This window comes from Mycena indigotica (genome assembly GCF_014461135.1).
Source record: "Mycena indigotica strain 171206Taipei chromosome Unknown Mind.scaff0008, whole genome shotgun sequence".
NCBI classification, from domain to species: Eukaryota; Fungi; Basidiomycota; class Agaricomycetes; order Agaricales; family Mycenaceae; genus Mycena; species Mycena indigotica.
Window position 1 is genome coordinate 3,881,189 of NW_023503007.1, and position 11,873 is coordinate 3,893,061.

At 50.6% G+C, this 11,873-nt stretch overlaps 5 protein-coding genes across 5 annotated transcripts; 2 read left to right on the top strand and 3 right to left on the bottom strand.

Annotated features, from left to right (window-relative positions):
• Window positions 1–27: 27 nt before the first annotated feature.
• Window positions 28–2,709, top strand: MIND_00970700 (Glycoside hydrolase family 5 protein; the record flags this gene model as incomplete). The annotated part of the gene is made up of 9 exons (XM_037366319.1): window positions 28–640; window positions 692–829; window positions 880–1,001; window positions 1,049–1,125; window positions 1,172–1,370; window positions 1,420–1,543; window positions 1,590–1,629; window positions 1,679–2,171; window positions 2,221–2,709. 9 exons carry the CDS (start codon window positions 28–30, stop codon window positions 2,707–2,709), a joined length of 2,295 nt encoding a protein of 764 aa, XP_037217731.1.
• A 345-nt stretch (window positions 2,710–3,054) lies between these two features.
• Window positions 3,055–4,581, bottom strand: MIND_00970800 (PKS-ER domain-containing protein; the record flags this gene model as incomplete). Its single annotated transcript, XM_037366320.1, has 11 exons — window positions 3,055–3,288; window positions 3,333–3,361; window positions 3,412–3,503; window positions 3,553–3,714; window positions 3,761–3,804; window positions 3,858–3,904; window positions 3,950–4,054; window positions 4,108–4,190; window positions 4,242–4,264; window positions 4,320–4,480; window positions 4,533–4,581. 11 exons carry the CDS (start codon window positions 4,579–4,581, stop codon window positions 3,055–3,057), a joined length of 1,029 nt encoding a protein of 342 aa, XP_037217732.1.
• A 414-nt stretch (window positions 4,582–4,995) lies between these two features.
• MIND_00970900 (uncharacterized protein) lies at window positions 4,996–6,269 on the bottom strand (the record flags this gene model as incomplete). Its single annotated transcript, XM_037366321.1, has 4 exons — window positions 4,996–5,086; window positions 5,144–5,919; window positions 5,966–6,071; window positions 6,130–6,269. The coding sequence occupies 4 exons, from the start codon at window positions 6,267–6,269 to the stop codon at window positions 4,996–4,998; spliced, it is 1,113 nt and encodes a 370-aa protein (XP_037217733.1).
• A 729-nt stretch (window positions 6,270–6,998) lies between these two features.
• On the bottom strand, window positions 6,999–9,240 carry MIND_00971000 (uncharacterized protein; the record flags this gene model as incomplete). The annotated part of the gene is made up of 13 exons (XM_037366322.1): window positions 6,999–7,166; window positions 7,225–7,232; window positions 7,283–7,362; window positions 7,413–7,473; window positions 7,526–7,641; window positions 7,697–7,814; window positions 7,868–8,259; window positions 8,309–8,517; window positions 8,570–8,631; window positions 8,679–8,684; window positions 8,734–8,887; window positions 8,941–9,023; window positions 9,069–9,240. 13 exons carry the CDS (start codon window positions 9,238–9,240, stop codon window positions 6,999–7,001), a joined length of 1,629 nt encoding a protein of 542 aa, XP_037217734.1.
• A 1,843-nt stretch (window positions 9,241–11,083) lies between these two features.
• On the top strand, window positions 11,084–11,855 carry MIND_00971100 (uncharacterized protein; the record flags this gene model as incomplete). Its single annotated transcript, XM_037366323.1, has 5 exons — window positions 11,084–11,269; window positions 11,323–11,400; window positions 11,448–11,528; window positions 11,578–11,693; window positions 11,741–11,855. The coding sequence occupies 5 exons, from the start codon at window positions 11,084–11,086 to the stop codon at window positions 11,853–11,855; spliced, it is 576 nt and encodes a 191-aa protein (XP_037217735.1).
• Between the last annotated feature and the right edge of the window lie 18 nt (window positions 11,856–11,873).

The following is an 11,873-nucleotide window of genomic DNA, read 5'->3' on the forward strand; positions in this document are numbered from 1 at the left end:
ACGCATTAGTCTTGCTTCCTCGCCACCATGATGCAAGAACGCGACCCATTCACCACTCCTTCCGCATCGTCGTATGCAACTCCCTACTCGGATGTCTCTTCTCCACGACTTGCACCACACCCTTACCAAGCTTCCGGCCAGCGACAGGGCAGCTCGCTCGATTCGTATCGTGATGAACCAGAGAATGCTGGTTACCCTCCAGCCTCGCCAGCCGCCTCTGGCCTCTTATTACCAGGAGGAGCTGCCAGCCAGGCGGGCTACAGCGTCTACCCAGGCAACCCTCAGCCTCAAAACGCGTACGCAAGCGGGTACAATGGAGCAGACAGTCCATATGTCCCTGGTCGTGCCTCAACCGATCAACGAAGGAAACGGCGACTCATTGGATTGGCTGCAGTTGTGGGCCTTATTATCGTGGCAGTAGCAGTAATCGTGCCGGTCTATTTCGCTGTCATCAAGAAAAACAACACCAAGGCTACTTCGTCGACATCTTCCAGTCCCAGTAGTGGCAGCACCACTGGCAGCAGTGGGGACTCTGGCGGTGGTAAAAAGCCAACAGGTGCTATAACTGGCGCCGATGGAAGCACGGTGCTCACTGCGGATGGGACCTCGTTCCTTTACAAGAATCAGTTCGGTGGTTTCTGTGCGTGCATATTCAATCGCAAATGTTTGGACTCGCTGATATCGTCGGCAGGGGTTGATGACCCAGGTAATCCATTCCTCAACTCTGCAGCACCCAATTCTTGGACGCCGCCATTGAATCAGTCTTGGACGTGGGGGAAGGACAAGGTATACGGTGTCAATCTAGGAGGATGGTTCGTGCTAGAGCCTTGTGGGTTTCCTCTTCCATTTGGCACTCATCGGCCTCACACGCATCAACAGTTATTGCTCCGGCCTTATTCCAGAAATATCCATCAGCTGCGGACGAGTGGACCTTGTCAACTATGATGCGCGCCGACGGTACACTAGAGAGTACTATGGAAAATCATTACGACACCTTTATCGTGCGTTTCACGTTCTTTACAGTTAATTTTATTTGACGAGACCATAGACTGAGCAAGATTTCGCGGAGATTGCTGGTGCTGGACTCAATTGGGTGAGAATTCCTATACCGTTCTGGGCTATCAGGTTGGTTATTCCTCTACTCTGATGGCCATACCTGAATAGTTCATAGTACCTGGGCAGACGTTGGTAAAGATGCGACTGGAGCCACAGTCGCCGAGCCCTTCCTCCAAACAGTCTGTTGGAAATACATTGTCCGCGCTTTGAACTGGGCAAGGAAATACGGTCTACGTGTCAATCTCGATATCCACACTGCCCCTGGGTCACAGAATGGCTACAATCACTCAGGGAAACTGGGTCAAGTCAACTTCGTACGTGATTTCACTGCTTCTTCTCTGTGGCTAACAACTTAAACCACAGTTGAATGGGCCAATGGGTGTTGCGAATGCACAACGAATGCTGGACTACATCCGCATTGTTATCGAGTTCGTTTCACAAGACGAGTATAAAGACTTGATTCCGATGGTTGGGATTATCAACGAGGGTGCGTGTTATCGTTCTTTCGTCTGATTCCTGTTGATGTTTTATAGCTCTGCTTAGCACCATTGGCAGGGATCAACTTACCTCTTTGTGCGTCAACTTCCCTAGTTCAAGTTCCTGTGCTAACAGTTTCTTTCAGTTACCTTAGGGCCCATGATATGATCCGCGGAATCACTGGCTATGGCACTGGGAACGGACCATATATCAGCATTCATGATGGGTTCGATGGTGTTTCTTCATGGGAGGGTTTCCTGCCTGGCTCGGACCGCATTATTCTCGATACCCATCCCTACTTTGCCTTCGACCAACAACCTAACAACGCGCCAATTGGACTGTCTTCAGACCCTGCGACTGCTGGCGGTGTTTGGCCAAAACAAGCTTGCGACTCATGGGGCCCGAGTATCAGCACTAGTCAGACTGCTTTTGGTGTAACCGTTGCGGGCGAGTTTAGCAACGGCTACAATGACTGTGGGCTGTATGTGACGGGTGTCAATGGGAGCCAGCACTACGGTGGAGACTGCACATTATTCCTTGATTCGACCAACTGGAACGCGTCGATGAAAGCGGGCTTGATGCAGTTCTCGCTTGCGAGTATGGATGCTACCCAGAATTGGTTCTTCTGGACTTGGAAGGTACATCTTTTGGCTCTTTTCTTTGATTTGGACACTGAGTGTATGGTAGATTGGTGCGGCCTCCAATGGAATCGTTGGCGCCCCACTTTGGTCATATAAACTGGGTCTCGAGAACGGGTGGATGCCTACGGACCCCAGAAAGTCCATCGGTGTCTGTGCGGGACTGGGAGTGAGCAAAGCGGAGTCTTTCGATGGAACATACAGCGCTTGGCAGACTGGTGGAGCAGGCGCCGGCACCATTGCCCCCTCAGCGTCCGCCAAGTTTGGTTCCTGGCCGCCTGTCTCCATCGCCAATGTCGAAGCTGCGTCAATGAAGGTCATGCCGACTTACACCCCAACGGCGAGCATAACCACGCTCACTTACGTAACACCGACGGCCAAGGTTGCTGTTCCCTCGCCGTCTGTTGGGCTGGGGAATGGCTGGAAGAATGCGGGAGATAAGACTCCAGCGATGACGGCCGTTGCAGGCTGTGTTTATCCTAATGCTTGGGAAGCATTGACGCTACAAGCGCCTGCCGCGCTTTGCACTGGGGCGTGATTTTTTTCTCGTGGGCTATGGCTGGGTCCTTCTTGACGCTCTTTCAATCAACACTCTTTTTGCAGATTCAGAACCACACACGTACTCTGTCTCCCTTGTGTCTACTATATTTCGAGTAACCTATCGCCTGCATACGGACCACTCTGTGTAAATGGGACAGCAACACAATAGCTAGCAATGTATTAATATTTTGGGTGCGCCAACCCATGAGTGTTTTTGTTGTGGGATTCAGTGGGAATCACCCGTCGTCACGTGGCTGGAAGATATGTCTGCTCATAGATAGAAAACAAACGGAGTGTAAATCGGCTTGATACTAGTTGCTGCCTACACAGTGCAAGCTCTTTTTCACTCATCAGCAACCACAACCACCGCCTTGCCCGTGTTCGTCCCTTTCAGTACGCCCAGGAGCGCATGCCCAACTTTATCAATGCCCCGAACGATGTCCTCGGTATAATGGAACGACCCATCTGCGATCTTTGGCACAACCTCCGCGCGGAAAGCCTCCTTATGCTTTGGGCGGAGAAAACCGACCAGAAACCCGTTGAATGTGAGGCACTTCGCGACTATAAGGAGCGGATTCTGTCGCTTCATGTCAGCCGGTGATTCCCAAGATCGACTAGTACCTTCATAGGCTGTGGGTTATCGTTGTAGCCTGATTCAGTGCTCAGTTGTCGACGATATAGGTCGAATTGGTGTTCCTACCGCTGATCTGGCCACATTCAATAAACCTTGCGAACATATTGGCGTGTTCCATCGCCGCGTCTAGCGTGTCTCCGCCAACGTTGTCCCAATAACTGGAAAAAAACCTAAGCATGGACCAGAAGGAAAACAGGGCCGACGCACATATCAATCGGCCCTTCCTTCTTCAACACCGCGCGGACATCAGTGGTCTTGTAGTTGAACGCCACGTCCGCGCCGATACCCTCCATGAACGCGACCTTGTCATCTGAACCAGCAGACGCGATGACCTTCAGGCCATCCTGCTTCGCTATCTGGATCACCAGCCTGATGAGGATATCAGCAAAGTGACAATATACGACAGAGCACTTACGAGCCAACAGGCCCTGCGCCAGTCGTAACGAAAACAATCTCGCCCTTGCGCCTAAAAGTCAGACCAACGCATCCGCAGCAAAAGCTCGGAAAGCGACCTTCTTAGCTTTTGAGTATTCCTTCCATGCCATATACGCGGTTTCGCCTGTGCATTTTGAGTCGAATGATGTATTTTCCCCTCTAGCCTCACCAGGCATCCCCGCTGCACCAACATAAACCGACCACGGAAGGCGCGCGTCGCGCTCGATTAATTCCAGCCCTTCAAGATTCGGTGCGATAAAATATTCTTGGTGCGCTGCCATAGCTCTGAACGCCTGATTTTGACAAAGGCAAATAAACCAGGCATACGGACGATGCCGCGGATGTGACTCCCAACCTCAACTCCGGCAAGTTCAGATCGCAGAACAACCCCGATGCCGCCGCTGGCTAGACTGCACAAGGATTCAGATTCCAAAGAAAAGAGTAAGCAGAACAAAAGTTACGGTTTTCCCAACGCGAAGGGAGGCTGCGCCAATAATAAGCCTGCCAGTGGTCAACAACAGCTACAACAAAAGACAAACCATGTAAGAAGGAATATCCGGCTCGCGCATTCTCCCGCGCATATACGGGTCAACAGAAAGTACCAAGACCTTGACGAGGAACCCGCCGTTTAGAGGAGCATTAGCGAGATCGATGGTTTGCGTGTTGTCGTAGACAATGGTTTGATCAACGACTGGGTAGCCTGTTGTTTGTCGCCTTGAATGAAGAGTCATACAGCACGAGCGAAAGCCTGCCTATGGGCACGGCAGCAAAGAGAGCACGACCATTCGTCACTGGAGCCATGGATTGCTAAGGAAAGGAACACGCGATGACAAAGTCGTTGATGTCGCAGCCATCATCAGGTGATCGCGGTTTTTTTAAATCACATTTTTATACCGCGGGCAAGCACGCTACTGCTACTACGGCGCGGCGCTCATGAAAGCAGTCACCGGTGTGTGTCAGTCGTCCTGGCAAAGCCTTTCCACTTAGGGGGGGTTATTGGGAGTGTTGTCGGTTGTTCCGTGTACCGGCCATTACTAGCTGTGATCGCGGTGGGAGGTCAGTTGAAAAAAATAGTAGAGTTGTAGTAGGATTATACAGAATGTAGTATGTGGTACAGAGACTAACGCTACAGGTATAGATCATGAAAAGACTTCAAAAGAGTGACCGGAGACTATGCTACATGCTTTCATGTCCGAGAATCTTCGTTTCAGGTCATCAAAACCGCCCCATGCCAATTCTAGGGTGATATCCGCCGCGTTTTCGATCTTCACTATACACGCATTCGAGGCTATTCTTTTGGCACCTTCTACAGGAAAGCTTGAGTTCAGTGGTCCAACATGAGCCAAGAAAATTATGTATGTACCTGCAGTCCCCGCCAGACGCAGCAGCTTCACATCTGATTTTCAGTTGACGACAGGCGCGGCATGCAATCTTGTTAGCCTTGGGTCTGCCTTTGTCTTCTGGTGTGCTTAGGTGGGCGGAGAAATCCAACAGATGTTGGAGTGTCGCATTAGATGGATGTTGTGGCTGTTGTTGTTGTTGTTGTTGTTGTTGTTGTTGTTGAGAGAATGAGGGGTCCGACTCAGAAGGTGCCTGGAAAAGCTCCCAAGTTGTCATAGGTCCACCGCCGCCCTGTATCGTCCCAGGTGGTAAAACGAGTCCCGGCGCTTCGGAGAAGGCATGCTGCTCAACGGGGAAGTAATTCTCTGAATGGTAGTCCGGTGTTTGGCTGTGTTCGGCGTAACCGACAGCGGAGCTGCTTGAACTGGCACCGATCGGATTAAACATAGTCGAGTCGTCAAAGCCACGTGGGTTTTGTTTAAAAGCCGCAAGCTCTGGGTAGCCTCCATCGACAAGGCCAAATTCATATGTCGGAGTCGCGTCAATCAGGTTGGCTGGAGGGGAGGGAGCGGGAGTAAAGGGCGTGTCATCAACATCCCACGAAATATGCTGAGTGTTGGCCATTGGGTCTTGGTCGACAAAACCCGAGTTCGATGGCCCAGCAGTACTGTAGGTGAAAGGAGGGTGCGGATACGATGAATCGTGGTCGATGGTCATAGGCATCGTGTAGGATCCATATTCTTCCTGGTATGACCCATATTCTTCCTGAATTGTGGGCGTTGGCTGATGATACTGTGTCTAACGCAAAGTTAGCCATGCTTAGGCTTTGCCAATCTTCACGTACCGAGGTGGAGCCTTGGCTGAAAGTTGGTTCAACATCGACCATTCCTTGCTCATTCGGCGCCGTCCATCCCAGCAGTTGTGGACCCCTCCCTCGCCCTCGCCCCGCACTATGCGTTTGTCGATGTTCAGTCCCCGCAGCCAGAATGCAGTCGTGACTGTGCCGACCAGAAGTCGTACCACACCAACATCGGAATGCAGACGTGTCCCGAGCCATTTGCTGATTCCAAGGTTGCGTTGGATGCATCCAGTGCGGGAAGAAGGCGAGAGGAGGGAGAAAAGGACCAGCCACAAGACGTATCGGCCATGAAAATGTCGCCGTGTCTTTTATATCCTATCCCAATGGGCGGACAAGTGCCGACAAAGAACAACAAGTTCCCCTCTAGCCGGGATCCTTGTTCTCGCGGATGTATCATTTGCGCTCCTTCCGTAACTTGTTGATGTTGGCAGCAGCATTCAAGAGTTGTAGTTGGGGTGGCAGACCGTGAATTTTGCTACGCCCACAGTATTTTCCGCCCGAGACCTGAAGAAGTGAAGGGCATTCCCAGCACCTCTGTTGCAACGCATGCTAAGCAAGAACAAGGGAGCAGCATAACTGACATACCGTCCCTTTCGCATGAACTTGGTATCGTTCAGCAACGACGGCGAATACCCAAAGAAGAACAACAACTTGCCGTGATGTGGGTGTTGATGCAAGTATAGCGGGGTCGGTAGCTCGAGGCGTCATTGCTGGCATCCTTGTGAATCGTGCTATTTAAGAACCGCAAAGAGGCAAAGGTGTGGTGCAAGTTTAAGGTGGCAAAGTTCTTGGTCACATCGACACGGTCAACCCCCACAGGACAAGAAATGACACCCAACCCAACCCGGCCCTTGCTCTCCGAGCACCGCGCCTTAGTAGCACACGCATACTTGTACGCGGTATATAAATGTGATTCAAAAAAAAAAAAAAGACACGGTCACGTGGATTGAGGGTTCATGCAAAACAGACTACTACAGATACACAGCATACAAAACAGACTGCTACAGTGAGAAAAGTGCTACAAAAAGTACATCGTATGCGCCAAATTCTTATGAACATCATGGAATGCCTTGTTCCACTCTTCCAAGCTCGCATCAGCCACACTTCCCGTCGTGCTCGAAGCATCGCTCTCGAGGTCAAACATCGCATTGGGATCCATATGGAACTTGGCATGGTCACAAGCAAGCTGGCACAAAAGCGTCAAAGCTGCAGACATCACGAGCTTTTCCGAAAGCGACACTTACATCGGCATCTGAAGAGCAGTTGAGAAGAAGAGACATTTACGAAGCGGAAGAGGCTCACAGTACACTGGCGCAGGAATGGAAACCGACCGCGTCGCTCTAGCATATGCATGACAGAGCGCATAAGACAACTCTTCCAGCCTTTGATTGTGTCAGTCGAATTGCAGACAAGCAGTCGTGCAACTGCTTACTTTGCCACGTCCTCTTGGAAGTTTTCGTCAAGTAAGACAGTGTAATGAGCGCATCGAGATGCTACGAAAGACGGTCAACACTGCTATAGTCAGTCATAACTGGAGCGACTCACTTCCTAGTATAGCGGCGTGCGACAGCAAATAAAAGTCCTTATATTGAGGATTCGCGAGGGCATCGTCGACCACCAGACCAGGCTTGCAGTTCCCAGTTTTCCTATCCTCAACTATTCTGTTCATGCAGCCATGAGTTACTTGTATCAGGGTTACACAAGCAGGCAACTGACTCATAGTGTCCATCTGGAAAGAACGTCACGTGATGCCTTTTGCCGACAATGAGAAATGTCAAGAGAGGGAATGGGCGTCCATTAAATCCTCTCTGGTTCCAAACTTGTGCGATGGCAGCTTAGAAAGTACTCCTTTAATGCAGTGTTTTTGGTGATTATCACAAAACATACCTTTAACTGCGGCAATCTCGAAGTCTTTGACGATCGCAAACTGGCCTTCCGACACACCATCGCGGTAGAAGAATATACGCTTGGGAGGGAGGTAGATGTGGCCGTTTTCCCTCTTGAGAGCATTTCCTTGCAAAAAACTGTCGAGAGCGTGCACAAACATTGCCTCTAGATCTTGGATGATCTCTTGTCGAGAAGGCTGCAAACGCCGGATGCAACCATAGGCTGTCGCATACTTGTTGTGCGACCACAACAGGCTGGCCACAGACGGTCGCGACGAGCCCGGTGACGGGTGCGAGACGTCCGCGCCCACGATCATAAATGGATCGCTCTTGAGACCGGTGAGAATAGGTCCCCCAACCGTAGCATTGCAGCCACCCAGTCGCGTGTTCAGCCTGAAGCACTAATCAGAAATTGGATGACGTCAAATGTTCGGTTACCTACTTCAAGGCAACGTTATTATAATACTGAGAGGCATTGCGGTCGCCTGGTCGAGGCAGTTTGTCGACCAGCAAGCACTGAGTGCGCACTCCAAGTTCCACATCGCCCAAATATTTGACCTCGCGTCGTATGTCTGCTGCATTTCCGGGAAGGATGACGAAAATCATGTCAACCGAGTTTTTGTTGTTTTCGCCACAGATATCGTAAAGTTTCTTGGTTCATGTGATCAGTAGACAAAAACGTGATATCAGGCAAGATACCCACTCTTCGAACATTTTGTCCGCTTCCTTGTACAAAGCTTCTTTGGGGGTCGGGATGTCCGAAAACTGCGGTCGTCGTATCAACAAGCGGAAGCCTAAAAAAGCTCACTGACCCATTCCTGTGAAATTGTCTCAGTATGCAATGCAAGCCAGGAAGGATGGGCTTACCTAGTTTGGCGCAGCACTGGGCCAACTCACGCATAGTCCTCACGATGTCATCCATCGACATTGATGGGGCAAAGCAAGCCACCGCCCATCTTGGCATCTCCATTGCCGTGCGAAACTTCTTGTCCAAAACGTTCCAAGTGCCATCTCGAGGGGTCTACCCGCAGACTGGCAGTAAGCCTGGAGTAATGACAAACGTGACATACACACCACTACTGCGTTGGCATATTCAACGGGCAGTGACAAAAGCATCCGTCCTGGGACGGTGAGAGGCATAGTGCCTACAGCAACGCCTGAAAGAGGATCAGGTTTGGAGGAAAACTTGACTGGTCCCCAACCTGCTTCAACAAGGACTTCAGACTGTCCATACGTCCTGATAGGTGATTCTACAGTTAGCGTTTTCCCCGTGATTCGAGATAGTTTATCCTTGGGCTTCAGCACCGCTAATTTGTTGATAGCTGGGATAGCAGAGGGAGGAAGCCTCTTCTTGTACGATTGGCCTGCCACCATTTTGCAAAGTTCCAGGGGAATGATTATTAGATTCGGAGTAGTCTTCACAACCACACCGATGGTCCGCGAATGTCTTAATATCAGACCGTGCACATTTTTATAATGCTCCTTGACGGATGTTAGTTGATGGTGAAGGAGGTATATGTATCAGCCTTGCCTCTATGGTCATCATCCCATTGCGCCCAATAGCTTCGTCAGATGAAAACTCAATTAGACCGACTGGACCGACAACAAGGCCGCGAATCATTCGGATACGTGTCCCAGAAGTCTTGACATGGATACTCCTGCCTACGAGAAAGTTGGCTAGTTTCCCAAACCTGGGATCCCTCTTGTCCTTGATGTAGGTGTCTCGCACGTCCTTGCTGCCCAGTATGTGCATGCAGACATCCACAAGATTTCCACTCATATACATCGCGGTTATCGTTGTGTCGATGGTGACAACCAGACCGTGGATAGTCGGACGAACGGCTTGATAGTAACCATACCAAAGCTCTACGGGTAGCGAAGACAGCAGTTGATTGTGGGCAGCGAAGAAATATGCCCTTTTGTTACGTGACATGGGCTGATCCTGGTTTTGCGTCTGGCACAGGAGGAGCTGCAAAAGATTGACAGCCCTTGGCGATTGACCCAAGTGCGCAGTTTGAAAGTCGCTGAGAACTTTTAGCCCGACACGAATCTCAGCGGTTGCTACAACTCACGCGGGCGTAATGTCTTCTCCGACTGTTCTGGTTATAGTGATTTCATACCAGCCAGGCGAGGAGGCTGGAGCACCTTGATTGGTATCATGGATGCGGAACTGCCCGCAGTCTTAGGAGGAGAATCATGACTTTCAATGTTGCAGACCTTTTGGGAAGGGACTGTGTCCGGCCCTGGACAGTACAAGACAAAACCGCCGTCGTAGACAATGCGATGTTGTAATGCCTTGGTGAAATAATGAACTTGGAGGGCATGTATCAGGCGTTGTCGTTTTTGCGGTCGCTTTTCGGTAGGGCTGAACACTGTCCTGAGAATAAGAATTTACAGATGAAGCTCAAGAGTTGGCAAGCACAAACTATTGCAAACGTCAGTAAACCAGTATCTAGTAGGAACGAATTACTGACTGTCATATTGATAGTAGGTGAGTTTGGGTAGGCTAAAAGGCGGTATTCAGCGCAGCACTTTAGCAATACGAAACTAGAAAACCTTTTGAATGGGAATGAGTTGGTGATAACCTGCACATTACGAGCGACTGGCTGAAGTTGTTGCTGTTGACGAGGCGGGCGAGACGCCATCTAGGGCCGCTGGGCTTGCGTCCCTTATCCGTTTAACTCTGCTAGTGGTGGGAGGTAGCGACTACGGCAAGGGGTCTTCTGATAAGTAGGCCGTAGAAAACGTGTCGGAGCGGATTTGGAAAGATGGGAGTCATTCACTGGCACGGAGGCCACGTGTAGAAGGAATTGCAAGCAAGGAGGCAGCTTGCGAGGCGCGGGCGCGGCTACTCCTGGCTACTCAGAGTTGCTCAGAGTCGCGGCAAAAGCGCCTCAAGGCTGTCACGGTGACAATCACTGGTATTCCGAGTCGTCAAAGGTCGCCGTTCGCCGTAACATCTTGAACTGTTCTATACTCAGGCCACTCAACACTCCTCCTACTAGGACTCATTTTCTACCTTCCAATGCCAAGAGATACTTCAAGTTTGGCATGCGTGGATAAGATCACTGAAACATCACGAGCAAGACGACAATCTCCGTCTGATGACCTGACGCATATAAATGCCCACCTAGATCTTGTCCAGGCTTTCCCCTCCGCCCGATTCTAGTTTCTTCAGTTCTTTTCCGTCTCTGTACCCACTTTCGTTTTATCCGCCATGCGTTTCTCTTCTTTCTCCTTCGCCATCGCCGCTAGTCTGGTCGTCTCCGTTACCGCCCTACCTCGATTCCAACTTCCGACCCGCGAGCTCGAGTCCCGTGCCCCAGAGGCCATCCAATGCATCCAACTTAATCACGCCATCGGAGTTCTTGCAGGAAAATTCAGTCCTGCTTGTGCTAACATCGTTCGTGATTACGCCCACTGTGGTTTAGACCACTTAATCTCTTATGATGGCAGACAAAGACATGTCTAAGTGAGCGCGGTACTAGTATTTGGAGCCACGAGTCCTGCGTTGCTGCAGCAGCTTGCCAAGGCGTGCGTCATAGAACTCTTCGCTCGATCCTCTGCTCATTATCATGTAGACCAAATCCATCATTGGCCTCAACCAGTGCCAGAATCCTGAAGTCAAAGACGCCGCCTCAATCCCCAATCTTTCTTTCGCCGTGTGTTGCCATCGCATCGAACTTGGTCAATTCTTAACTTTTTGGCCAGGTCTACACCAGCATCGTCGGTTCATGTGCACCTTCTGGCTGCCCAATGACTAAGCAGAATTTCATTGACTTTCTCTACGGCCAAATGTCCGCAGCAGGCGTTACCGAATGGCCCAAGCACGTCTCATCCATCTTAAGAAATCGCTCCTAACCTCACTTTCTAGGACGGTCGAGGAGGTCACCGATTCCTTCCTCAAGCCCATTCTCAACTGGGCCAAAACCGGCGACACGATCCCTTACACAAACTTCAACGACTGGCTCCACTTTTCCAGCTTGTAGATCGTCATATGCATTGGC